Source organism: Nipponia nippon, unplaced genomic scaffold, assembly GCF_047370975.1.
Source record: "Nipponia nippon isolate SJK-2023a ecotype South Korea unplaced genomic scaffold, ASM4737097v1 scaffold_7, whole genome shotgun sequence".
Taxonomy (NCBI): domain Eukaryota; kingdom Metazoa; phylum Chordata; class Aves; order Pelecaniformes; family Threskiornithidae; genus Nipponia; species Nipponia nippon.
Window position 1 is genome coordinate 50004318 of NW_028262391.1, and position 27173 is coordinate 50031490.

The window sequence follows — 27173 nt, forward strand, 5'->3', positions numbered from 1 at the left end:
GAGAGCTGCCACTGCTAATGTGGCATCACCGCCACTGATGACCAGCTGCTGTATAAAAATGTCTTTGCTCTCAAGGGAGTCACAGGCAGTGAACATACGCTCTCCTTTAACGATCAGCGTTGCAAAATCTACCATGAATAGAAGTTAAGTCAAGCTCTTCTCTGCTTGGAAGAGATGTATAATAGTTTCCCATAACAGGTTACCAGCTTGGAGGATGGGATTTTTTTCTAATAATGAATATGAAAAAAGTGTATCCAATTATGTAATTTCATTCTAAGAGAAAGGCTAATTGGACACTTACAGCTTTCTTCACTTCTGTTTTCATACATGAGCAGGAACTCTATCACTTTCAATTCCTCTGTATAATTCTTTTCTTGAAAACAGGACTGGAATTTGACCAGACACAGAATAAACTGGGAATTACAAAACAGTATGAAATTCTGTTAAGATGGTCCTTCCGCTGTGGTGCTACTGTTATCAAGGAGGGCTGTTAAGTGAAGGCAGGTACATGCTGAAATACACAAGACATGATTTATTGAGAAAGTTTATTGGTTTACAGGTCACACCTACCTCTTTATTAAAAAAGCTCTTTATCAACTTAAAAAATTACCGGAGGCAAAGTATAAGATACGTATTTGGAAACTTCTCAACTGATCCCTAAGTACCAGTCTCTCTTATTCCCCTCTCCTATTTGAACACTTCCTTCTTGCTCATTATATTTTAGTAGACAAAAGTGCAAATAAAATACTACACACCTGCTGCACTGAGAGATCCTGATTTTTCAACAATATTAATGCAAGGCTTTTCCATGCTCCCGCAAAGCAAGGATTCAGAGAGATTTTTAGTGGGTTTGAAAAAGGAAAACGCCAAGAGGTTTTACATGAGAGTTTTTGAGGGAGAAAAAGACCGATATTATTGAAATGAAATTACTGACTACTGTTTTGCTGATATATTTCACCAAAAATTCACCTTCATTCAGTACGTCTTTCCAGGTACTTTGGTACTGAACTACCTATAGTAGTATTACAACAAGCACGTGCAGCTCCTTTCACAGACGTGGTTTATACAGGTTTATTATCAACAGAATAATGGTACGGATCAAGTATTTCCCATTTAGGTTACCACTGAGTTGTAACTGATGGAGAGAATTTTACTCACCCTTTAATACACACCTCCAACCCATTTGTACGTAACAGATGTCTAGAACTTACAGTGACTCAATCACAGCAAATCAGGTTTTGAATATATGGCAATGCAAGCAAGACAACTGATAATCTAGATAACTTGGCAGCCTGCTGTGCTGAGTAAATTTGTTTTATAACAGACATTCTCATTTAAATATAGACACTGCAAAATATTACAGCTCTTTATAGGTGAGGAACACTTGTTCTTAATTTTAATAATATTTAATTAAAGCTTGCTATTTTGCTGGAACTGAGACACCAAGGAAAGAACCTGCTCTGAGGCTTTAATTTGTTTAGTCCCCAGGTATGCTGCACTATTACTGGCTGTGTCCTCTAGGAAATATCGGTAGTTTACCATCATGCCACAAGACGCAGCAATGCCCCGAGGGCTTGTGTCCGCCATCCAGTTTATCCGCCACATCACAGAGCCATTCTGAAGATGAAAATTTGCTACTGGATTAAGAGCATAGCCACGATGTTTCTCTCCATACAAATACCAGGCACAGAGTCTCATAAATGGTGAATGGAGCACTTCAACTAATTTTTCTGATCTCACCCACTCATTGTTATTTAAGAGTTTCTTTAGTGTTTCAGTAGTAGGGTCTCCTGTGATCTCAGAGATTTCTTGCCATTCTGATTCTGTAAAAAGTTCACTTCTTTCCAGTTCTTTTGTTTGTGAGGAGAGGAGACCGAGAAGCCATTTGGTGAATCCCGGGATAGGTGAAAGAGTAGAAAAAGCTTTTATCTGAGGAAGTTCTTTCTGCAGACAAAAGGAGAGAAGAAAAATTCATGAGTTTTGTCATGATTGACAATGAGAAGTTTGAGTGAAAGAACAGCTGATAGCCTTCACTTGATGTCAAGCAAAGACTAGGGATTCTGAGAATTAACTGATACACAGAGACAAAAAAAAAAAAAAAAAAATCACCCTGCCAGTAATAGGTTAGTGACTAGAAAGCACTTGGAGAGTGACGAAAATTTTAACAGTGACTAAATTACAGTACACACACACAATCTATATGAAAGTACTTATGCAGTACTTACCAACACTACGTTCTGGTATATCATTTTATAGGCAGAAATAAACAAATACAGTCGCATGCCATAAAGAAGTTAATCAGATGAATAAGATTTAAAAAAAAAATAAACATACAAGTTTTCAAAACCTTTTAAATATCATTTATTTTTCATATGTAACTGTCTTTTTTTAAATTAAGGGCCGTTTATTATTTCAGTCTATTGTAAAATCAGGAGAGGTGCGATTTCTAGATATTAATGTAAAGAAGTATTTCCTGAAGTTTTGAAAGAGGTTCTTTATACAGGCCAGCTACTTTTCATGCTATTCCCAAACTATAAGCTACATTGATAAAATAACAAGATAAGAAATATATACTTGCAGTAAAAAAAATTAATCACACTGTTTAATACTTTTTTTAACAAAATAAAACTTCTTCTACTAATTTATGAGTAAAAACTGTTAACTGTGTAATCACGTGAAGCAAAATATACGTAACGAAAACTGTGTGTTAGTTTTGGGGCACACCAATGTGAAGGACAGAGAAGGCTGTTAAACCCACTGTCACTTGGAATTAACAATAATTACATCAGCCAACCCTGCTGAAGGAGTAGGAGGGGAAAGGAACAGAGGGAAGATGGAGCTGAACTGAAACAACCACAGCGTTGTTTTAATTATTGTTCATATAGGAAGAAGTGGTAAGAACCAAGACATTTATCAACATTACAGAAGCATCTTAATGTCAACAGAAAATTGTCTTTAAATGACTACAAAATGCATTTTTTCTACTTTGAGTATTACTGAGATAACCATTAAAAAGTCATCATCGCTCAAATACTACCTTACACTAGCACACGTTAATGGAACGCATGCTGCTCGGTTGTTTGTGTGGCACCTGCGCTGTTGCATCCTCAGGTACCGCTGTGCTCCACACAACGCTGCCATCTGCATTCTATTTCATGAGGATGCAGAAGTCGGGGAACCTGGCATACCTCTGTTACAGACTGGAGCCAAGCACCGCTTCTAATAGCTTCAGTAACCGGAATACTGTTCAGCTGGTTATTTATATCATCTTCTTCCTTCCCACACAGAGCTTCCCAAATAGCTTACTGCTGTTCTGCTGGCTTCTGGCACTACGATACACCAGCCAGCTCAGATCTACCACCTCTTCAGTTTTGAGACTTATAACTGCATAAACTGAATAACCTCACTTGCTCCTCTTATCGGAAGTTATTTAACTGTTACGCAGATACACAAGTCAAAGAATTCTTCTTTTGGGACCAGACAGGAACAAGAAAGGCAGACCAAGTTACAAAGAAACACCCCATTTCATCTCCTTGGAAAACTGGATAAAGCAAAAAGCAAATTATTTCATAAAAACATTCATTTTTGTAGCTTACTGAACAAAGCAACCATTTATGTAATCAGAGAGAGCAGGAGATCCTGACTGTGTCATATTCTCAACTGCTCTAGCTACCATGGTCAGATAATGCAATACTAGTAAAGCGTTGATCTCCTGTGACTTTTTCAAGTCTCCATTAAAGGACATGATGATATTTTATTTTTAAGAGTAATTCTGAAGCATAAGTCTGTAACAAGATCTGTGAAATACAACTATCGGGTTTCATCACGTATGCATTTCATAAAAGAAAAAAAACATTATTTGGAAATTGATGTAAAGAGATGTCTGTGGAAGGCAATTTCTGCTGATAGGTCTTTGTACCATTTTAGAGAATACAGCATTTATAAAACAAAATAGCTTATTAGGGTTCTGCTCTTACTGCGGACCATGACTACAAGAGGCACGGATATAGAAAATACCTTTTAAGTAAAGGAGTGTTTCTTGGAATAGATAGTTCAGCCTTTTTAGAGAAGTATCCCCTCTGCTTTTGAAAAAGATACCAATGACAACAGTAAATTAAATATATATATGTATATATATCTGGGAGCAGAAAAAGGGCAAAAATGAGAACAGAACAAAGCAACTCCATACACTTCAAAAATCTTTCCCTTCCCAACCCCACGCTAAATACTTCCCCATGGATATAAAGACTATCTATCCACAAATCAATTCAAAATAACTTTATAAAATTTGAATACAGAATCAAATACACTCACTAAATCTTCCTTTGATCACCTTTCATCCACCTCCTTGTACAGTTTCTGAATCAAGCAGTATACCTAATCATCACATCTGGAATCCACTTTTCTTTAAAGCAGCAGGATCTTAATTAGTATGGTAGAGCAGAGCTAAGCTCCGATGCCCCCTTGTCAGCTACACTCTCCTTGACTGAACACTAGCTCCCACCAAAGACAACACTGCTAGCACAAAGGTGCAGACCTCCTGGAGAAGGAGGAGGGAGAAAGATGGCACAGAAGTGAATTTTTAAAGGCTACTGGAAAAATAACTTAAAGCTATTTGTTCCTGGAGAAAAAGCTGAAAGCTTTCAGTTCTGTCAAGATGGTAACGAGCAGCATCACTTGCTACCTTCACTTCTCCATCAGCACGCTGAAAGCTGACCAGTGGTGACTCTACTGTGACCAGCCATAGCTTAGCTGCTGAGACAGTCTGCTGTCAAGTAATTTGACCTTTAGCATGTCAGCTCTTACTGCGGCTAGATGCATTTCTGCCCAGAAGGGAGGGCCACAACTCCCTTCTCAAGACTCAATGACCCAGGACCCTTCTGCCTGTCCACACAATAATGATGAATGACAACTCAGCAACTGTCTAGGATGTGATAGACCTGCAAATGAACCTTAAGGTACAGAAACACAAACCTGTAATCTATAATGAGAAGTACCTTTTTCCTGTCAGCATCCTTAAGCAGCAGCAAGCTCCCCCCAAAAGACACTGGATTTCAAAATGGGGTTTCAGTCTTCTATGTCTTCATTCCCTGTTGTGCTTTAAAGTTCATCTTTAGTCCATATCACAGAGAACACAAGAGACAGGGATAAATCGGTAAAAGTTTTCAAATTAATGACCTATCAATGAGAAATCCTAGATGTGCTGCTAGAGGGAGTACAGACGTTACTATTGTGCAGTTGGGCTGAAAAAGAAGAAGAAAAAAAAAAATAAGAAAAAGGTTGTTAGAGGTTATTTTCCTCTAGGTAGGGATTCAAGGAATACCAGATGTGTTTCTTTTTGACCCGAAGATGGGATTACATTCCTTAAAGGTTTTCCTTTTTTTCTAACTCTATTACTCATCCTATAAAAGATAGTGCCTTTGAGAACGTACTGCTTAGGTCTCTTTCATAAATTCTCCACAGATGTTTGGGGTTAAAACCTGAGAGGGGAAGAAGGAAGGTAACACTGAAATTTGAGAAGCAGAAACTCTTCTTTCAGGTAAAAGGAAAAACTGATTGGACCAAGAGAAATGGCTGCTTACCACAAAGCCAAGCCTGGAAGTCTTCTGCACCATCTCTGTTAAGAAAGCACAGTGTCTGAAAATACTATTTTGCTACTGAACAGAGCTAAGAAACAGGGCTTTTCACACAGGAGCTGAGCCATGCCCATTGCTTCCACAGGGCAACAATTCCAATCTCATCTCCCAGCTTGCAAAGCCGAGAGGGTACCTATGCCCTATCCACAAGGACAAAAGTGAGAATGGACAAATTCTTCCCGTATTTGTGTGTTAATAATAGCCACTGCGAAGTTCCTAATGAAGTAACTGACATTTTGCTTCCTTGTGATGTTGGCTGCTCTTTGTTTATCATTCACTTTCAGGAGTGACCCATTCACCAAGCCCAACCCAAAATATTTATCAGGAAGTTAGTAGCTCCTACTCTACTAATAAATACAAAATGGGAAATTGTGCATATTTTTTACTTCTTAGGACAGATAAGACATAGGAAAGTGACCCCATTTTGAAGCTACAGTACAGATTACTACACATCTGATAAATGCTTGAGTTTAGGAGCTTATCTGAGGCAGCCATTTCTTGTAGAAAAATAAATAGATGCAGCGAAGCGCGTACATTTATGCTGTGGCTAAATTGATGTGCTAGTTTCTAAGGCTATTGGTGGAGATCCATTAATGTTTATTTTCTTGTCAGAAACCCACACATCATTAAGAAACAGCTGCTCGTTTTGTTTTGGGGTAGATTTCTGGTTTTCGTTGTCTTTTAGGTTTTTTTCTTTTTTCATTGCAGAAGAGCGCAGATTTCTCCCGTTATCCATATCTCATCTGAAACTATCTTGCACTCTGAAAGCTGTAGTCCAAGGTCACATTTTTCATCAATGAAAGCAAAGCCTGTTTTGGAAATTATGATCTCCCCAGGTCACCTAGATCAAATTAAGGTAGCAATTATCAACAGTCCAACCAGAAAGCTAAAATCTGCCGACAATTGTTAAGCATTCTATTGAGTCACATAGTAGCTATCAGTTTTCTCCCCCAAATGCCACAGGCTATAAAATTCTAAGCAGTTTTCTCAAAGGCTTCACCACAGTTATCTGTGTCTGTCATCTGCAGACTGAATTGCTATGATGTACCTTCTGCGGAGCTACAGACCATTTAGAGTGGCTATAAACGCATTCTGAATTAAATGTCTGTCTAATGAGAAATCTGTCTACGCGTTCACCAGCACCTATCAGCTTGCTAGAAATGCATCTGCCTGCTTGTTTTCCAGCACTCAATTTGGGGTTTGTTTTCTTACTAGTTGTCTGAAATTGTTTCAAAATCCAATTCGTTTCTGGGAACAATACAAGCTTAAATGTAAGAAATACAGGAGATTATTTCTGTTGTCTGCTCCCTGCTTTATATACATTAATATAACCAAGACACTGCGCAGAACGCATAGGTAGCCTATTCTCAGATTTGTACAGGGAGAACTGGGATGAAAGTGGTATCAGTGGACTAATGAATTCATCCCACTGCTTGTCCAAAAATAATACAAACAGGAGATGCTCAGATAACAATAGAAGCCTGTTTATAAAACCCTTCTAAATTATTTGTGTAGCAAACTTTTGCCAAGCAGCCACCAAAAAAAAGAAAAATCTCCTATTTAGAGCAGCATGTTTTCTCCCAGGATGCCCTTCGCATGCGACACAAGCTACATTTCTAAGGTGCTACTCTGATCTCCGTTATATCCCTCCCCTTTACCCAATTATATTACAATACCTGTGGCAAATGCCAAATCATGTCTAGGTAGATATTAAGGATTCAAGCTGCTAACTATGCACACATAAAGAGATGAAACTGAGGACCCATTTCTGTGACTCAACTTCATATGTCCTCCATCTGCTTAAATTAGGGAAAGACTCAAAAGCAGGGGCCATTAACTTCTATGCAGTGCCTCAAACTAACAGTGCTTAACATTGAGGGTTGTAATCTTCGACAGAGCCTCTACTGCTGCAGTTTTCCTAACGGTCCTAATAAAAACCCATTTGCAAGAAATACTTTCATGAGGGAATCTGTACTTGACATTCTTTGAAGGTGAGAAGTGCTACCCTACCCATGTTCATGTTTAGCAGTGTATGTGACCAGTTCAGGTGAATTAGCAGAAAGATTTCTGAAAAATTAAGCTCTATCTTAATTGTCCATTAATGAGATTTTCTTTTAAGGAATCTGGTATCAACTGAATTTATAGACATAACTTTACAGTGTAGATACCTGCTAGATCAATGTTTCAGTACAGTTTTTAAAAATCTTGCCAAATAAAGGCTTCACTGGTGGAAAAAAAGAGTGGCTATTAGCATATTTCTAACTTAGTGCATGTCTTTTTCTGATCTAATGATACACATTCATGACAGGTCCAATTTGGAGCTTTCCTTATGAAGAATGACAGCTGAGAATTCAGTTTTGAGGTTACGATGGCACTTACAAGTAGAAGTGTCAGAGCAGGTTAAGTTAAGGCAAAGTCAGATAAAACTTTTTTTATCTTCTAGTAAAAATCCTTTAAGAGTTAGCAGTGCCTTCAGAAAATATGAATCAAATAACATTCTGCAGATCAAACAGATGTCCACAAAAGTTAAACAAATGGCAAGTTATAAACATCAGTGATTCAAATATAATGAAACACAAAATCCTCAACCTCTTCAAATGGTCTCCTCTTCCCGAAGCATTTTATTATCAGTTAAATTAAGAGAGTCTCAATTTATGGAACCTGGAACACTTGGCGATCTAGCAGCACTTTATTTAAAGATTTGTTTATTGCAAAGCCATGCAAAGGTTATATAAAAAATCCTCTTCCTATCAGAGACCTCAACTATCTATTTTTACAAAGGCTGCTGGAAGCTTGCTTAATGAGATGTAATTTTTGACCCAAGATTTTTTTTCTGAGGCTATATTGTTTCAGCTGCTGTCACCAAGTCAACTCAGCACTAGTGCTACACCATTTGTCCCTTTTAAAGTAAGCAACTGTAACGCTGCTCCAAAGAATTATGTCCAACCTGAACACAGACAACCTTGGAAAGTCCTTTGCTTACACCTGACCAGAGAGAAAGAGAGCACATGTGTGCAATTAATGCACTGAAGTAGGACTTGCAGAATTTTGGGAGACAGGTGAAACAGGCTGCCAAGAGTATTACTCCTCATATGCCCTGCCTTTACCCCGAACAATCTAACTTTGCAGAAATTTCACAGTGTAAGTATTTTGAAGCTGAAATACACAGGGCTTCTCTCCACTGAAAGGTGAAGTCCACTGGGTTGGGAGTCACAACATTTACAACGAAAGCCGAATGACTAGGCGTTATAGAAGTGCATCAAATAATTCTGGTAACAACAGTATGACGATTTAGGGTCACTTCACAGATGTAAAATATGTAATGGGAGATGGTTCTTGCAGAATTCAAGACAAGTTCAAGAACAATATGTTGGAATGAAGAGGAAGAAAGCATGAAGGAGTGGGAAGAAAGTGGGAAGAGAAAAGAAAGAAGTATTAACATCATCAAAGAGTGGACGAAAAAACTATTAGAGAACCACAACCATGAAGGATAAACACTCCTGGATTATCCTTCATCTGTTTTTTAGCCCTACAGTGGTACCCCAACAAGGTTTATCATCAAGAAAAGGAGTGGTGCAGAGACAATACATGGAGGTTGTTGTATAAATAGAAATAGGCAGGTGAAGTTTTACTACAACTGCATAGTCAACAAAGTACATGGCCCATTTGTCATATAAAACCTTACTAATAACAGCACATTTTTCATAACATCTTAAAGCAGTGTATGAAATTTAAGTACGGAGAAAAGTTGGCATTGTATGGAAAGCACTTAGCTTTCAATATGAATTAAGTTATTTAAGTTTGAGGCAATAATTTTATGATTAGAATGTATTTAAAGGCATCTCAGCCAAAGAGTTTCCCATTCATCATGTATTGATGAACACTGAAGAAGGGCTGGATTTTACAACATTGAAATGTAGAAACTTTGCCGTAAGTATAAAAAAGAAACACGTTCTTCTGTTGGACGCATCAAATTTTAGAACTTGCATGTAGCTTATCTAAGTATGGTATGTCTATTTTCCTTTATAACTCACTCATAACTTTTCTGTGTTGTAAGCAATTCAGTGATGGGCAAGTATGTTGTCAATAGGGTTATTTTATGAGAGCAACTCAATTATCCAGAAATTATTTTTCAGAGGTGAAAGCAGCTAACTGCATGAATTTATTGCAATTTCCCCTCAGTCAAGATCAGACAGATGGCACAACCTAATTATACCTGGACTACTGCACTTTAGACAATTAATCTAAAAGCCATTCTAAAAGCAAGAAGCAACAAAATTCAGCCAAAATGCCAATTAAAAAGAAAATAAAATAAAAAACTTCAGGGCAGCCAGCTCTGATTCAGTAGTTGACTAATCAATCATTTTGTAGTAGTAGAAATTTGGTGCATCCAATTGCACGTTATTTTTGTAAGTAGAAATGAAGTTCTGTATCACAGACAATTTTCCAGACATCATTACTAATCCAGATGTTGGAACAATGAATATAAACACAAGTAGTGATCATTACTTTTAAGTGGTAGCTTTGTTAATAATTTAAGTAGTAAAGACTATTAAATAAAATAATGCACTCAACACAGAAATGTGACTGTCTCTTTCACACCACTCTGTATATAAATCAATGAATTTTCATTCCTTTCTCCAGTTGCTTGGAAGAAGGTTCTACAAGAAGAAGTCCTAAAACTATTACCAATAATCCAATAATAATAATCCAATATTACCAATAATTTTTTTTGATAGGCATATTCAAGGCAAGCATGCAAACTGCATATATCACCAGTGGCAATTCAATATAACAAACAAGAAAACGAATTAATTAATGTACAAGAACTATTTTTGTTACTGGATCAGGTGCAAAATTTTGAAAAAGGAAGAGTCAGGTACACTGAAGAGAGAAAATGTTGATCAGGCGCCTGGAAGGGAGCCTCTTAGCAGGTACTAACAATGCCCCAGCCACTCAGCTGAGAGACCATAGCGAATCACAGAATACACTACATATTGCAAAATACAGCTGTATGAAAGCTACCTTCAACAGAAATGTACTAATTTGACTTTTAAGCAACCTATGCACATGATTAGGCAAACACAAGTAATTCATGCAGTACATGTCAACTATGTAACAGTGTCTACATCTGGCAGACATTAACCAACAGCAGAAAATGTTCTTCCAACTCTTTACACATCTTCAAAGGTTGATCTGGTAAGAAGCTACAAGCGGAGGGGAAGACCTAGCAGCTCCTTGTCTTGAGCAATGACACAAAACGGAAACTAAACCAGCAATGTAAGGGGAGCACATTGGCCACACAGCATCTTAAGTACACGCTGCCACACCTACCTGCAGCTCTTTTACAACCCGTTTGATGAGGTAAGTCCCAAGTTCCACACCTTGCAGTCCCTGCTGAGTCAAACTGATTGAGTAGAAAATTGCTGTTGTAATTTTATCTGTATCTTCTGTTTCTAAAGGCAGAACTTCTTTCACTATGGCCTGGGAAAATAAGAATAAAATAAAAAAAAGTTAATAGCAGTTGTTATTATCATCATTATGGGGGAGGGGGCCTTTCTTTTTAACTTTCAAATGTGTTAACACTTTTCCCCACTGTTTTATTCATTATCCTCTGCGAGAAACAACAAAAATCTAATCAAAAAGTAGAAAGAAGAGCTGCTTATCCATTAGCACGTGCAGGAAGTAATTGTAATGTGGTTTAAAATTTTCAGAAGTAATCATAACCACTTTGAAGTTTTAATCTCATTTGCTATCTTTTCTTATATATTTCTTGTCTCTTCTTATTCTTCTTGCACTTGGGACTTGCACTGGGAGCAAAACCCCAAAATTTCAACTTACATAATACAGGAGATACACGGAATACCCGTGTACTTCAGTGCCAATTCTCTCATCTCTTAAAAAAATGAAACAAAACCAAATATTCCCAAATTATAAGGAATTACAGATTTTAAAAGAAGTACATTGCAATTTGAGCATCTTGCTGTATACTAAATGCATCAGTGACTGTACCTGGATGCTGCTGGAGATATCACTGGTTAGTGCAACATGCAAGACTATCAATGGTTCTCCTGGGATTGCACAGTGAGAAAAAAAGTAGCATCTTCTATATGACCCAACTCGACGCTTCATATCAACCCAGTTTCTAACAGGATGCACAGCTTCAGAACTCAATAAGAAAATAAAAAAAGTAAAATTATATTTTTTTTCATTTAAAAACAGGTCAGCTGCCAACCCTACAAGCTACTTTTCCCATTGATGTCAGTGACAAAACTCTCCAATCAAAAAAGGAGAATCAGGCTGTAAGTGAAAAAAGTAAAATTCATCAGCAAACTGTGACAAAGTAGATTGTAAAGCTGTATTGCATACCCACCCACTCTCTCTAGTTTTCTTTGGGATATGCTTATTACACATCGGAGATTTCACTTGCACTTTCTGTTCAGTATAGGATATCTGATTGAGACAACTAAGTCACCGAAGGAGTCTGAACACACCTCTAAGGAATTAGTTTTCTAAGCCTCTAAGGAATTAGTTTTCCTAAGCTACAAAGTAGTCTGTTAGCACTCCCACAGCCATGTCTTCAATCAATCATTCAAAACATTCTTTTCTCTATTACATATTGAAAGTCTAGTGTGTTTGCCAAAATACCTTGAAGATTAAGTAAAATATTACTAATTATTTTTATTTTGAAAATTTAACTTGGATAAGATCTCTTTTCTTTGCCTCATCAACATTTAAGTCATGTATTTTCAGAACTCTTCAGAGATTCATTTTTCTTCAAGCTTTTTATATGACAAAATGCCACACCACGTAACTTTGATTCAGTCATCTTCAACTTCATCACTACAACTTTCAATATTTGACAGAAATTCAGAAATAAATGTTGTAGATTTTAAGGAATGCTCATAAAATACAAGGTGCTCTCTTCACACACCGTTTACAAGTAATTCTGTGCACCTCACCGGTTCCAGCCAGGAAGGGGAGCCTCACTACATTAGAAGTAAAACATGCTCTTGAGTGTTGGGCACCCAATCCTGCATCAGATTTAAACACTGATTCTCCACCAACACTGAAGGGAGAAGAAGGTGGCAGTGGTGATGGAGGTGGCAGCGGCAACAGCACCCGTGAGGGGAAGGGAGCACGAGAAGGCCGTGCTGCAAGAAACTACGTTTGCAGGAAATGTAACAGCAGCACCTCTGGGAATGTGGGAAGAATAACTGAGAAGGCTGGGAGAAAAGACAGCAGTCTAAAAGTGCAGTATGTGAGCTAAAGGATCAAATTATGGGACAAATGATCCCCTTTACCATTTACTTAATTCCGTTTTTAAAGTGTGCTCTCTAGTGTGTTAAATACAACTACTTCTTAATTATACTTTGCCTATGGTTCATTATTGAAAAGCAGTATCTTGAAAATAGTGGATCTGTGCAGTCACAAGCATTTCATTGCCTTTTCATCAACGAGCGTTAGCAACTTTTAGCACTTACTCGCTAATTTTCTGAAGTACTTCACAAGGTGATTGCCAAGTGACCCGTTCCAAGTTTAGGAATCCTGTCGAGAACCACTCTGAAAGCATGTTCTTTAGAACTCCATTCATTTCCTGCAAATAGAAGAGAGATGAACTTATCTGCTAAATATGCTAGGTAGAACATACAAATGTGAGTAAAGATAACCTTGATTATTTCAAACTACAACACTGGGACGTTCAAGGAAACTAATGCATCTGTTTGAGAAGATTAACCACATAATAGTTCAGCTTTCCTCACACAGGACTAAAACAATGAAAACGTTTACAGACACTGTCTATGGTGAACTGCAGACAGGGAAATGGAAGATAACGTAAAACAATGTAGATGAAAAGCAGACAACAAATAGAAGTATTTGAGCAGTCTTGACAGTAAGGCGGCAGTTGCACAGGTGCTCAGGTTTAAATAACGTGAGAAAAAAATGGGAAATTTGATGAAAATAAGGACTTGAATTTCACTGTAATTTTCTACATCCAGATCTCTTCTGCGTATTGAGCAGTTCGTGCCTTAGGAAGACTATTACCACTAGCTTATTAATATAAGAAAGTAACTCGCCAAATTAAAATTTTCCAGTCCCTTACCATATTTTATTAGTCATGTCTACTTTATAACATTTTTTCCATTGCTCTTTATGAGAAAGATACAGAATAGCTATTTACTCCTGCACATTCTGCACCATGATTAACACATGGAACTTACTTTTGACAGATCTCCAAGGCACACAACATATCTACCGGGGGTGACTGGAACGTGTACAGGCAAAATAGGCATCAGTAAACTGCAAAAATGCTTCAGTTTGGACTTTAGCATGGACTGTACAACTCAACACAGGAGCTGCACATGCCCACTCAGGATGATAAATTAGAAAACAAGTGTCGTTGAACAGGATGCAGATAAAACCATAGGTTTTACAGAATTTTTCTTGTCTGTAAGTATGAAAATTTTTGAGCAAGAATAACAAAAGCAGCAGCATAAGACTACAGAACTCAAAAATCACAACAGAGTTGGAACAGTATGATACAGAATTAAAGCCAACTGTAATATCAAATACTTTCAGAAACATTCATCATAATAATGAATTTTATATTCCCTACTAATTTCCTGCTGCCTATATTATTAAAGATTTTCCTGTCTAAAATTCTTTGAGTTTAGAAAGTATTCTTGAACTCAGCACAGCATGAATATCCCTTAAAGAGATTCTAGAACTTGTTTTTCTTTCTTATATTTGCTTTTTATACAGGACACAGTGTGATACCAACACCAACTTACCAACAGCCTGATCAGAAATGTAGGCTTACCTGAAACTAACTTAATAATGATTTATTCAAAAACAAAAACTCTACACCTTCTATTCAGATCTTTATTAAATAGCCACTGCTGTACATAAACCAGATAAACATTATGCTCCAATGTACTTTACCTTGCTACATTTAAGCAAAACAACAGAAAAAAAAAATATAAATCTATCCAGAAAACACTTACTACTTAAAACATCTTTCCAAAGCTGAGATGTAGTCTCAGGACTTTCATAAAAAAGCAAAAATACTTCCTATTGTAACCTAACGATGATGAAAGTTGCAGAGGCACTTGTCAAGAGGCACACATCGAAGAAGGTTCCTGTTGGCCAAAGTAACTGCTACAAGTATTCCAAGACTGAAAAAGGACAGTTTTATTCTTTAATTCAACATACTGGAAAAAATTATAATTTTCAAACCCTGACTATGCTTGCAGCCAACTGTTACCAGATATGTCAATCTACACCAATCCACCCAAATTTATAATTAAATTAACTCCTCCCATAAAAACTCCTAGAGCAAAGTTGATGGTAATGACCACAGTCATGGAGTTTGCAAGTTAAATTCCTAACAAATCCTGACTCTTTTCCATATCTGCGGTGCAGAGTCAAATTTTCCTTCAGTTTCCCTTTTTCCTACCTACTCCTACACTTACTAAGTTCTGACAGTGAAATACATAGGCTTTTGTTTGGCATCTATCTTTGTTTATGCAGAAATGGCTACTATATCAACCATCTCAACAAGGCTTGCATCAGCAACAGTTTTATTGGGAAAAGCTGAATTACTCTCTCACACACAGATTTGTCTGTTTTTTTGTTTTTTTTTCCAATACGTTTTTCCTCTCAAACTGTAGAGGTATAAGTGTCCTAAACAAGTATATTCTGATTGTTTTGTTTATTCTGGTTTTAAGGTACTTCCCTTGCGAATCCTTGCTTCTGCACAGCTCTGAAGTTTTTAGAAAATAACCATAAATCATTTTGGTCAAATATCCCTTGGTGTAGTGAAAGTGTCCAGGTATTTCAGGATTGTTTTGTTTTCTTTTGTAAGGGCACCCTGTAAGCCAGAAAAATAAGCTAGAGTTGTCAGATCTGGGGTCAAACTAACAGATTCCTATGGCTCTCTTGTCATCCCTCTGCTTTCTGGAACACCATTTCAAGCTGCAGTCTAGCAGCTAGGAAGCAAAACTGCTGATGGCTGCACTCCTGCTAGTCATTATTTTGAACACACTGCTCTGCATCTATTGGCAGTAACATGGCTCAGATGGCAACGAGTGACTTGGGAGAAAGCCAGTTATGCTACATGGAAACTGGTAAAAATGGAAAGCATAGAATCCGATGCATTTTGCTTCTTTGAAGCACCTATAGGTTTAGCAAACATGCTCCATACAATGGGCCATAATGATGCCCAACTGAACTGAAGGCTACTTTTCAAGATGCAGATTGCATTATAGAGCTACTTCAGGTCCAAGATACAGCTGTATAAAAGCAATGCAATTGTAACGAAAGAAGAAAGTGAAGTAGATGTGATTTTGGAAGAAAGGAATATTGTTTATGGGGAATTACAACACAATTCAAATAATCCGTCAGTTGTAAATAATAATGCTTTATAAAACGACAGGGCAGCATGCAGGCCAAAGAATGAATAGTTCCAGTTGGAAGGGACCTACAACAATCACCTAGTCCAACTGCAACTCTGCATGTTGACAAAACTTCTTAGTGTAGAAAGACATAAAACACTTTATACTATCCAAAACTCTGTTTAATTCAAGTCATCTTAGCAAAATTCTGAGTTGTGTTTAATACCATAGTATACGCTAAGTTTCTGAAAGGCTTGACTCCAACAATGACAGTCTCAAGTTAGGTTCTCTTATTTTGTAAATTTAGTGGTAAGTAAATTCTTATTTTCATTTCAGAGGCCCTTCTAGTCATAAAATGACGTTTCCAAAATTTCATTAAAAAGAAAAAAAAAAGCAAACATTATTCAGCATCCCAGTTTTAAATTTGAGCAACAAGACATCCAGAGATTACTATTTAAAATTACCAGCTATACTTCAGTTTCTATTAGTTGAGTATAATAAACCGTGATTTTTTTTTTTTTCATTCTGCATTCCTGCTACAAGACAGCAAATTACAGGCTTTTTGATCTTCACATCGGGTCCCTATTTGTTGGGCAACAAATGGGAACACTTATGAAAAACTTAAATTAATTTTTTTATTAAGAAAAACTGCCTCTCTGATGAGGGAGCTATTTCCATTTCTCTCTCACACTACTGAAAAATAAAATACCCCTTACAATGAAAATTCATATGCAGATATTTACAGATAAACACAATATGAAACAGCAGTAACTAACACTGCATGCGTCTCAAACAGCTGGCTCAGTTACTGTTAGCTGCTGGTTAGATATCTGACCAGGGCTACAAGAGAAGTATTCTGCCAGCCTCACAAGAGTCAAGTTTTTCCATGGCTTTGGAATGTTTGAAGTTTTTAACCCGACATGCTTCATTTGGGCATACCGACTTACAGACCTACTCTGATATTGCCAAGTGTTTAAAGGTGTCTTTGGCTTTTTTTTTACAAATTAGCTTCAAAATATACACACAGACTATCCCTGGTGAGATACTGAAAAATATACGCATCAGCAAAACTGGATTCAATAGTGTGACACAAATAAAAGGGGACTGATCTGCTTTTTTATTGCTAACAGTAATTACTGCTGTGGTAACGGTAGCGCTGAAAACTTCCCTGGCTCTTGTGTTTTATACTGTTTGATGTCTTGTTCTTAAAAAAAAAATAATCATTTCCCTTTTTTCCCCCCATTTTTCTCATTTCGACAATGAGTAAAGTGAGCACAAGCATTCTGAAGTTACTTAATCACCTGTATATGTTATTTTACGGTAATCTATTGAACAAACACAAAATAGAAATGCTTCATCAACCAATATCTAACAGTCCAAGCTGCTTCTGTGTTGAGATGTTTTGAGGAAATAGAAAAACACTTTATATTTACAAAGCAGCAGTGGATAATCCTTGTTTTAATAGGTCTTTCAAAATGCAAAGTAAAAACTAAGGACTGTCTAAAATTTTAGACAGTTTGGGCAAAAACAAAATGCCAGTATGCCATATAATGCATTCTGTAATTTTCCTCCAGCATCAAGAAGATCCATTTAATTTTATTTCCACATTTCCTTGTCAGTGCAGAAAACAAATACACAGAAGTTATAAAATTCTTGTTGCGCATTTGTCTTTATGTATGTTAGAATTTAAATCAAATCTACAATAATGAAATGGCTATACAGGACTTTTGATAGGTAAATACCAAACACTTTTTTGCAGAAAAACTTTTAACTTTCATTTGTTTCTCTAGTTAAGGGCTTCTTCGATCTCTAAAGCAAAGTGTTTCAATATTCACATTCTCCAGATAGCCACTGTTTCACCTGAGTGAACACTTACTCTAATCCATTGATGAATCCTCATCAATGAGACCACAGTTCTTTCAAGGCAGTACAACTGGGTGAAATAAATACATCCTTCTGTGGATGTATGTAGGTAGGACATCTATCACCACAAATATTTCCCCTCCCCAAAAAGCCATGTACAGCCTACACACAAAATATTCTCCCTTAAAGCCTGTTCTACCACTTCCAGTTCCTCTACTAAAATTTAAACCATTTTCCCTGATTATACAAACTTTAGGTCCTTGTTGTGTTTAGGAGCAGTTGCTATGAGGGGAAAAATACCCAAAACAATTATGGTATTTCTTTTTTCTAGTAGACCAAAACAAGAACAAGATTACAGATACACTCCAACTACTGCTTAATTATGGAAGCAGGTTTATTTATAAATCAATTTGACAAAAATGCTATCTTTTTCATTATCCTTTGCCAGCAACTTGAACCTTCCACTGACTTTTTCTAAATCACATGGAAAGATGAGGAATATTTTAAAAGCAATAGCTGAATGATTTGCTACCTGAAATAATAACATTGTAAATTTTTCACCAGAGTCCATATTTCAAATGCTGAAACTGAGTAAGCAAGGAAAATATAAAAAGTCTCAAGAGGAAAATGCTGGCACAGAAAAAGAAGTGCTGAGGGTCCTGAACAGTAAGAGGAAGAGCTACACTCAGGAAACAGGTTTTCAGCAAATTTCACTCTGTGCATTGCAAGGGCTCATCAGAAAATCAACTCATTTATAAAGACAGGGGAAAACATGCGTGTCCTTTGGTGGAAGGAAGAAACAGAACACATGAAAAGAACATAAGAGAGAGACGGGGAAAAAAATTCAAACAGCACCATGAAAAAGAGTTAGGTCCAGCTTTACTGTAATTTAACTTTTCAAGCCACGTATTATGTGCCAGTACTGTTTTTCTGAAATGCTCATCTTCACATTACCCATGAGGCTTACGGCAGTAATAATTGATTCATGTATTTAATAGAAAAGAAAAGCCCCCTCTGGAACAGATTATGAAGAAAAATTTCTCTTCACCATATGTCCTGTACGTATTTTTGGTGGACTCTTTGGAAAAAAAGGCTGTATAGCTTCGAAAATACAGTTTACCACTAAATTTTTGCCATCTGATTATCAAGAAACTTGTGTCAAGAGTATTCATCATCTTTTACACAACCATAGAAAGACATTTACTATGTCATAACAACTTGTCACTCAGGATACCTATAATTTTTCTGTCGTGCTCTACGTGACGATTCTGCCTTCTAACTACTAACTTAAATATAAACTAAACCTTATTTACAGCATGTTCCTTCTCTTTGCACAATCCATCACTTTATGTATGTCCAATGCATTGTTCAGGGTTTATGTTCAAGATCTATGGAATTTTTCCAGTAAGGTAGTTACCATTCTTCTCAATTTCTTATAAGTCAGCTTTTTCAACCCAATTTGCCTTACATCCTGACAGCTAGGGCACTATGACTCCTGATTTAATGGACACTACTAAAATAGTTCAGTGACTTCAGTGCTCAGAATCTTTACAAGTCTAATAGCGAGACACATTTTGGAGCGCAGTGCAGCTAGGCACATGTCACGCAGTACATAAAATCAGAGTAAGTTAGGCAATTGCATTTCTTCATTTACCTTAAATATCAATTCAACTCAAGGGGGGATTTATGAAAGACAACTGAGGGCATTATGAAGATGTGTATACTTGCGAGTAACTGAAGACAATACTGCACCAGTTTGCAGTGCATCATCTATTTTGTTAATGATTCAGGAACAGTGAAACCAATGGAGAAACAATCATCAGGTAATTTGCATCTTCTTGTTTTAAAATAATACCTTAAGAAATTCAGTCAGACAAGAACTCATCATATGTAATAGTGAATCCTGACATCCTCCCCAAGCTCCAGAGCTTTTCTCTACTTTTTTTTTGTCTCTTTCCTGCAATTAGGGAAACCAGCAAAGAACCACTCTGAAATTGTCACCTACAAGATCCCAAAATACGTGTTGTATGACGAGAACAGTTCTCTGCTCAAGACTCAAATTCTTTATTAAAAAGAAAAAAACTCTAACAATCCCCCACCCCCAAATCTATAGCCTCAATATTCTGCCATATAGTTTTCTCTGTTCTTGACAGTTAGCCTCAGAACAGGTAATACAGTATCTCACACCCACGGCTTAAGGTATCAAATTAAATATACGTGCCCTCACACCACTTCCTCGCAAACCACTTGCACCAGCTAGTAATCAGCTCCGTTGCAGAGATTATCAAGACTTCCTGCGAGCTGGGTGCTCCCTTGGGTGCTCACAGTTATTCTGACGCTTACTTGCAATACAAGCAAATAGGTCTGAAAGGCCGAGCAAGATGCTTATTTCAGAGGCAAGACGTAACACCTCTCCCAGGCACACTAGCAAGAACGCTGGAATAGCACATAGTTCTAGGTCTTGGTTGCTGTGGAGAACAGATGAGAATGACACAAATGAAACTCCAAACTGAAAAGAAACAGTATCCACGGTAAATTCTTACAGCCCATACAGTCACAAACAAAAACCAATGCAAACCAGTTCTATCTTAATCTTTCCTGGCTTCTGTGCTGTTTATCACCAACTCTCATTTTTAGAATATATCACATTTGAAAAACAAAACTCATCAACAAGCACAAAAAAGACTACAAGAACAGATATGCAGAACTAAGCCCAGTCATACAATGAACCCAAACATTTCAAAAAATATTTTGAGAAGAAGACATAACAAAACGCTTATGACAGCCCTTTTATTGAAGCTTTAGCTTTGCAGACAATATTTTCCTACTTTCAAATAGTTTTAGTATGTTTCTGAACATACTGTACTATGTGACACATGTACATTCAGCTGTTTTACACGCTTCCATCCTACTAATTTTGCAAATTCAGTCTGTTTTTACTCAAGATGATCCAACTGGATGTGGAATCTTACCAATGCTGTTGCTACTTCAGTTATGCGATAACTGTGGTTAACTGACAGGACTGACATAAAAAATGTCCTCTTCTTGTCAAACTTAATTTGTATCTGAATATCAACAAACAAGTTATGGTCAGTGCATCTGACCAACTTGCTGTCCTTCTTCATTGCCTTCCAGGAAGTCCTGTCACCTCCTGCCACTCTCATCTGCTACATCATTCCTTCCTCCGCACCCACGTCACCTCACTCCACCATGTAACCAGTGGGGATGTTCCACCCCACCTATTTTCTACATGGTACTGAGCTAAGTCATGACAACTCCTTTCTCTTGATATTCTTCATCAGCAGCATGACACAACTGCTGTATCACTTTTGGCCCTATATCAGACTCAGGACTCATGCCACTACACGTCACTCCTGCAGTGAGCTCCTGACGCAGCTTGGCAGCCCCAACATCAGCTGCATTATGTCATGATCCCTCAGCATGGCACTTCCTCCACTGCCCTAACGCCAGCCCTTCACAGCCCGCAGCCCACAGAGCTTCCCACTGCCACTTCACTTTGGACAGCCCGCTGCTTCACGCCATGGGCCGCCCCCTTCCTGAGCCATGTCAGCAGAGCCATCTCCCCCTGGTGCCACAGCCTGTGGGAAGGGGCTTTGCTCATGTCACACCATGGAGACCCCAACTGGGAACGGGGTTCACGGCACGCTCTTCAGCCCAACATGCAGGCTCCACGAGTAGTACCATGTGTAGGAAGCCCCAAACTACATCTCCCCCGACTCCCTTTCACAGCCACCCACCCCCAGCCCAGCCCTCACCTTGACATGAGGCCCATCCACCGCCTTGGTCGCCAGCCCCTCCACCAGGTCGCCCCTCAGCTCCACTAGGAAGCGCAGCCCGCCCTCGAGGCGGCCCAGGTGCTGGAAGAGACCCCGGTACTGGGGGTTGAGGTAGTAGCGGAGCCGGTCCTCGGCCTGCAGCAGGGCCCCCAGCTCCCTCTGCTGCTCCCGGGCCTGCAGCACCTTGGCGCTGAACTCTGCCACCCGGCCGTGGTCCACGCCGAAGTCGCGGGCCAAGCGGGTGAGGAGCTCGGCGCGGGGCGGCCCGGCCTGCAGGGCCCGGTAGTACCGCACGAACTCCGCGCTGCGCAGCTCCGCCGGAGGCGGCGCCTTCTCCTTGGTCTCGTAGGGCGGCAGCGGCGGGACCGAGCGACTCAGCAGCTCCTCCATGCCCGCCACAGAGGCGGTGCTGGAGCCCGCCGGGCCCCGGCGCAGGGCGGCCGCCACCGAGACGCGACGCAGCCCCCGCGGCGCCGCCCAGGGCCCACGCAGGAGGGGCCGCGGGCACAGGCAGGGGCCCAGGCGGCTCATTCCGCGCCTCGCCTCTTGCGACAGCCGGACAACACCCTCCACCAGGGCCAGGCCGCGGCGCCGCCTCTGGGGCCGCAGCGGGCGGGCTGATTGGCTGGCAGCACAGACTGCCAGCTCTCCTCGCCAATCGAAAGCGAGAAGAGTGTGGCGGGCTTGGGGAGCTGTCGGCCGACATCTTGAGCGTGGCGCGGAGACCAACGGGTCAGCGGGCCGCCTCAGGGCGGCCGCGCCCACGGGCGCTAGCGGCGCTTCGGCACCGCTCGGAGCTTTTCTTTCCCTGAGTGCACTTTCCGTTAGCCTTCACTGTACAACCCTTTGGCCCCTGTGTCTTTCTCACCTGTCGCTCCCATTTTTCCCCTACCCACTGCTCTTCCTCACAGCCTGCCTGTGCCTGAGGGAGAGGCCTGAGGTGAACGTGTGCTAGGCCAGGTGTCAGGATGAGCCCGTGGCCCTGACAGAGTTCAGATGGCATCAGGGATAGTGCTGTTCTAAGACTGGTGGCATCCAAAAAGGTTTGTCCCCATGATCTTGGGAGGTCAGCAGGTTTGGGCTCCTGGGAGCCTGCTGGCTGTCAGCTTGATCAGCTGAGCAGTGAGGGTGCAGGGGTTACTTCACAGTTCCAGGAAGCCCAGGCCAGGCCTGCTGGTATCTGCTCTGAAGCAAGTTCAGGAAACCACACAAATTTGATTGTGTAATTTGAGGGGACAGCCCTGAAAGTAGTGTGCCCTTTGGGACCTGTAGCAAAAAACCCCAGTCATGAGCCCAAAGTCCTCTGAAGTGCATCAGGACTATTCATGAACGAAGCTAAACACGCACATACTACTCATGGTTCAGTCTTACAAAGATGTATTTTCCTCCTTTTGACATCCCATGTGCTTTGTCATTACTGTTCTTACATACCCATTAAACCAAGCAAAACACATAGGTCGGATCAATGTCAGTGAGATTAGAATTGAGCACCAATTGTCCTGACCTTCAGAAGCACATGAAATTCTTGATTCTCAACATTGAAAGTAAGAATTGAGGAGGGAATCAAGCCCTCTCTGTCAGTGAAGAGACAAACATAAAAACAGAGCACTACCTAATTACAAATTTCTAGAAGAGTATGTAAGACCTTCCCAAGGAAGGAGTGGGGGGGGGGAACTATGTGAGCAGTATAGCCCTGGGAACGGAGGGTCAGAAATGTTGTGGTTTAACCCCACTTGGCAACTAAGCACTACACAGCCGCTCACTCACCCTCCCCACCCAGTGGGATGGGGGAGAGAATTGGAAAAAAAAAAAGTAAAGCCTGTGGGTTGAGATAAAGACAGTTTAAATAGAACAGCAGAAGAAGAGAAAATAATAATGATGAAAGAATATACAAAACAAGCGATGCACAATGCAGTTGCTCACTGACCGATGCCCAGCCCGTCCCCAAGCAGCAATCGCTGCCCCCCCCAGCCAACTCCCCCCAGTGTATATACTGGGCATGATGGCATACGGTATGGAGTAGCCCTTTGGCCAGGCTGGGTCAACTGTCGTGGCTGTGCCCCCTCCCAGCTTCTTGGGCACCGGGCAGAGCATGGGAAGCTGAAAAGTCCTTGACTAGTGTAAGCACTGCTTAGCAACAACTAAAACATCAGTGTGTTGTCAACATTATTCTCACACTAAATCCAAAACACAGCACTATACCAGCTACTAGCAAGGAAATTAACCCTATCCCAGCCAAAACCAGGACAATAAGATAAGCTAAGATACCCTTAAGAGAGTGAAAGCATGACTCAGAAGCATTACAATACATGAAAAATACTTTTTTAAAACATTTTAAACCCACAGGCAATGAATTAAGTTTCAGAAATTCCCTTAACAACTTTATAACTTCATTTTCAGCAAAAGTGAAAGCCCTCGAAAGTTGGCTGATTAGTCCTGCTCCACCTCTAAAGGAAACAGGCTGTCAAAGAAAGCTTCTGTCTATGTCAGATTCCCAAGCTAATATTTTCAGAGACAGAGGAATGGGTAAGTAAGAACTTTCACCAAATAACATGATGATATTTGTATGTGCACAGTTTATAGACAGCAATGCTGCAGTTTTAAATGGGTATCCATTAGCCAAGTACAACTTTTTCCATTTGGAAACCAAAATAAAACATTTTTTAGCAATGCTTCATAACAAGAGGTGGACAAACTTGGTTTTTTCAATAAAGCGTAGCTAGAAATTGAACTTTTCCCTCTATATGTTTAATAACAAACTTTTAATCTGCTGTATTTGTCATACACATGATTATATAATAAACTTCTTTACAATCCATGATGCAGATTTGGTTAACATAAGCCTAAAAATTGTGCTAAAAGTGTCCATGAGCCTAGTTAGTCTTTATGGCAGTTTTGGTTAATGCACATCAGCTTCTAAAATCATCAGGACAAAACAGCTGCTTTCGACTCACGGGCCAGAAAACCTAGATACCCTTACACACCTACATATCCATAGGAGGACACAGCAATGTCCCAGTGTCTTAAGACACTCCTGTAACTCTGTGTAAATTAATTAAATCCAAGCATTAAGGCATTTACAAAAATATTAGTAGAAAGCCTTATGCACCAGTTCAGTTTCTGTATGATTCAGAGATTCCTGGAAACTTCAAGAAGCCCAAGATGGAGATGTTAGTACAGGGAGAGTGGTGATGGAAGTTGAAGGCTTACAACCTCCCAGGAAATGGTCAGCATTTCTCAGGATCAAGTCCAACATTTCTAGCTTTTAAAAATCCTGCATAGAAATCACTTCTATTTTCATTTTGACAGTCCTCTCAGATTGGCCTTGGTTACGATTCCTAGAACAACATAGTTCTCTTGCGTAACCCCCAGGCCATAAAAACTAGCTACCTGTATTGCTCATTGACAAAAAACATCTCAGTGTAAGTTATAAGGCTTTGTAAAGTAAGACATTTCTTTTGAATTCTTCTACTGCTTCTTTTTTTCCCCTCAGGAAAACTATTATCTGCTTCAGCTGCTGCTTAAAAAATTAAAACACATCCTTTCTGTCAGGACCTGAGGGCACTAATAGACTTTAACAGCCCTAACTAGCCCCACCTGGGGTCTTCTCTCACACCCTCCCGTGGGCCCAGGAGCACCATTTCAGCTCAGCCTGGGGGGTTTCAGTCCTTTCCTGAATTGTGTTGTAGGAGCGTGGGTTCCCAGTTCAGCCATGGCTGTCCCTGTCCCTGTGCCTGGCTGTGGGGGTCTCTGATCCCAAACTGCAGACTCGCTTCCTGGCCTGACTTTGGATCTGCCTGGCCACTGTGGACATGCCTAGCAATTACTGGGCTGTGTCTGACTCTGGTTTCTATTGTTGGGCCTGATCCTGGCTCACGTTCCTGGCTTGACCATACACTATAGAGCTGCTTGTTGGTCTGGACTCTTGGTTGAACCTGGCTGCTACCTGGGCCTGCTCTGCTCACCTTGCTCAGGTATGGTAGGGCTATGTCATCGTCCTCAGCTCCCCGCCCCATAGGGAGCAGCCAGCCCTTGCCAGTCCCTGATACTTCCTATGCAAATGAGACTACCAATCCAAAGGTAGGTAAGCAAGTTGTTTGGGTCCAAGAACTCACTTTCCTTGAAATAACAAAGACCTTGATAAACTTTGGAAATTAATTTATTATATTCTTATGAAGTGAATTTTTTTTTGGCTTTGTTGAAAACAGTTACAATCAGAAAACTGGAGATTGAAAGAGACTAATTACACTTCAGTAATTGTAACTTTTGTCTCCAAGCAAAAAGAGAAGTGTATAAAAGATGGAAAGTCAATCAGGTTTTTTTTTTTTTCTCTTTAGTCTGTTTAAATGTTAAGTAAAAATAAAATACATGTCCTGGATTCTCTGGTCAATAATTCCACTGTAATGAAGATAGACTGATTTATGCTAGATGTGAATTTAGTTCTGTGGTGTGGGGTTTGTTTGGTTTTTTTTTTTTTTTAGTATTTGCACTTATGTGTAGAGTGCCACGTAAGTGTATGTAGGACAAGAGTCTTAAATGAGGCACAGACTGTGCTACTATTAAAAAGAATAGCAGAACTTCAATTAACTTCAAAGGAAGCAAGATGGAGCCATGCATCTCCAATAAAGTCCGTGTTTGTGCCTGCATAGTGTTCATCCTAGGGAGGTTTATAAGGAAGCATTACTCCCCCCCTATCATAAAGGTTTCATGACTAAGATTTGATTCTTGTGTGTAATTATGGGGTGTATACACAATTTTTCTTTTTCTAAGCATTGTTTTCACACTGAAGATGATTTTTTTTTTTTAAATATTTGTGTGAAAATATTAAAAAGATGTATTTGTTTAATTGAAAAGCAGCCCTTTTCAGGTTGATATTAGGAAAAATGCTGGGAGATGATAAAAGGCCTTTTCACCTGTTTTTCTTTCAAGGCTGGTGAATTAGCAGTGCTTACAGCATCATAGCACAGTGGTAAGCTGTGTTGCAAGCTCTAAATGTGGTTTGTAATAGCTTGGAAAAGAGTTCGTAAAATGACTTTAAATGAGAGAGTAACCCATTCTGGCGATTTCATAAATCTCATAAGGTATTGGAAAAAGAAAATCTGCTGTAGTTACTTGGTAAAAAGCGGGATCTTTTCAGCTTTCACACTAGGTCTTCAATTATTTAGACCCTCCAGATAAGCAATTTTATATGACAATGCTGAAGCTTGTTTTGTTACAACTCCCAAAGCTGTCTGTTTAAAATTAGATAGCAATATTCGATTGTCAGAGCCATAGCCAGTGTTTAGCTTTAATCTTAATTTTAAATAAATATGATATTGTTTTATAGAGTTATCTGGCTTTAAGCACATGAGGCTTTTACACAGAGGCTATAGAATAAATTCCATGCTCTCAACTGAACAATTTTGTTAGAGTTCTGTTTTAAGGCTTGCTTGGTTCAGTGTTTCATTCCTGATTCTTCAGATCTTCAAGTGTTTGTTTAATTT

General features: G+C 39.4%; 1 protein-coding gene across 1 annotated transcript; it reads right to left on the minus strand.

Annotated features, from left to right (window-relative positions):
- Positions 1-528: 528 nt before the first annotated feature.
- Positions 529-22273, minus strand: MLYCD (malonyl-CoA decarboxylase). The gene is made up of 5 exons (XM_009477507.2): positions 21670-22273; positions 13121-13233; positions 11649-11805; positions 10971-11120; positions 529-1944 (listed from the first exon to the last, which is right to left on the minus strand). Exons 1-5 carry the CDS (start codon positions 22219-22221, stop codon positions 1411-1413), a joined length of 1506 nt encoding a protein of 501 aa, XP_009475782.2. The 5' UTR covers positions 22222-22273; the 3' UTR covers positions 529-1410.
- Between the last annotated feature and the right edge of the window lie 4900 nt (positions 22274-27173).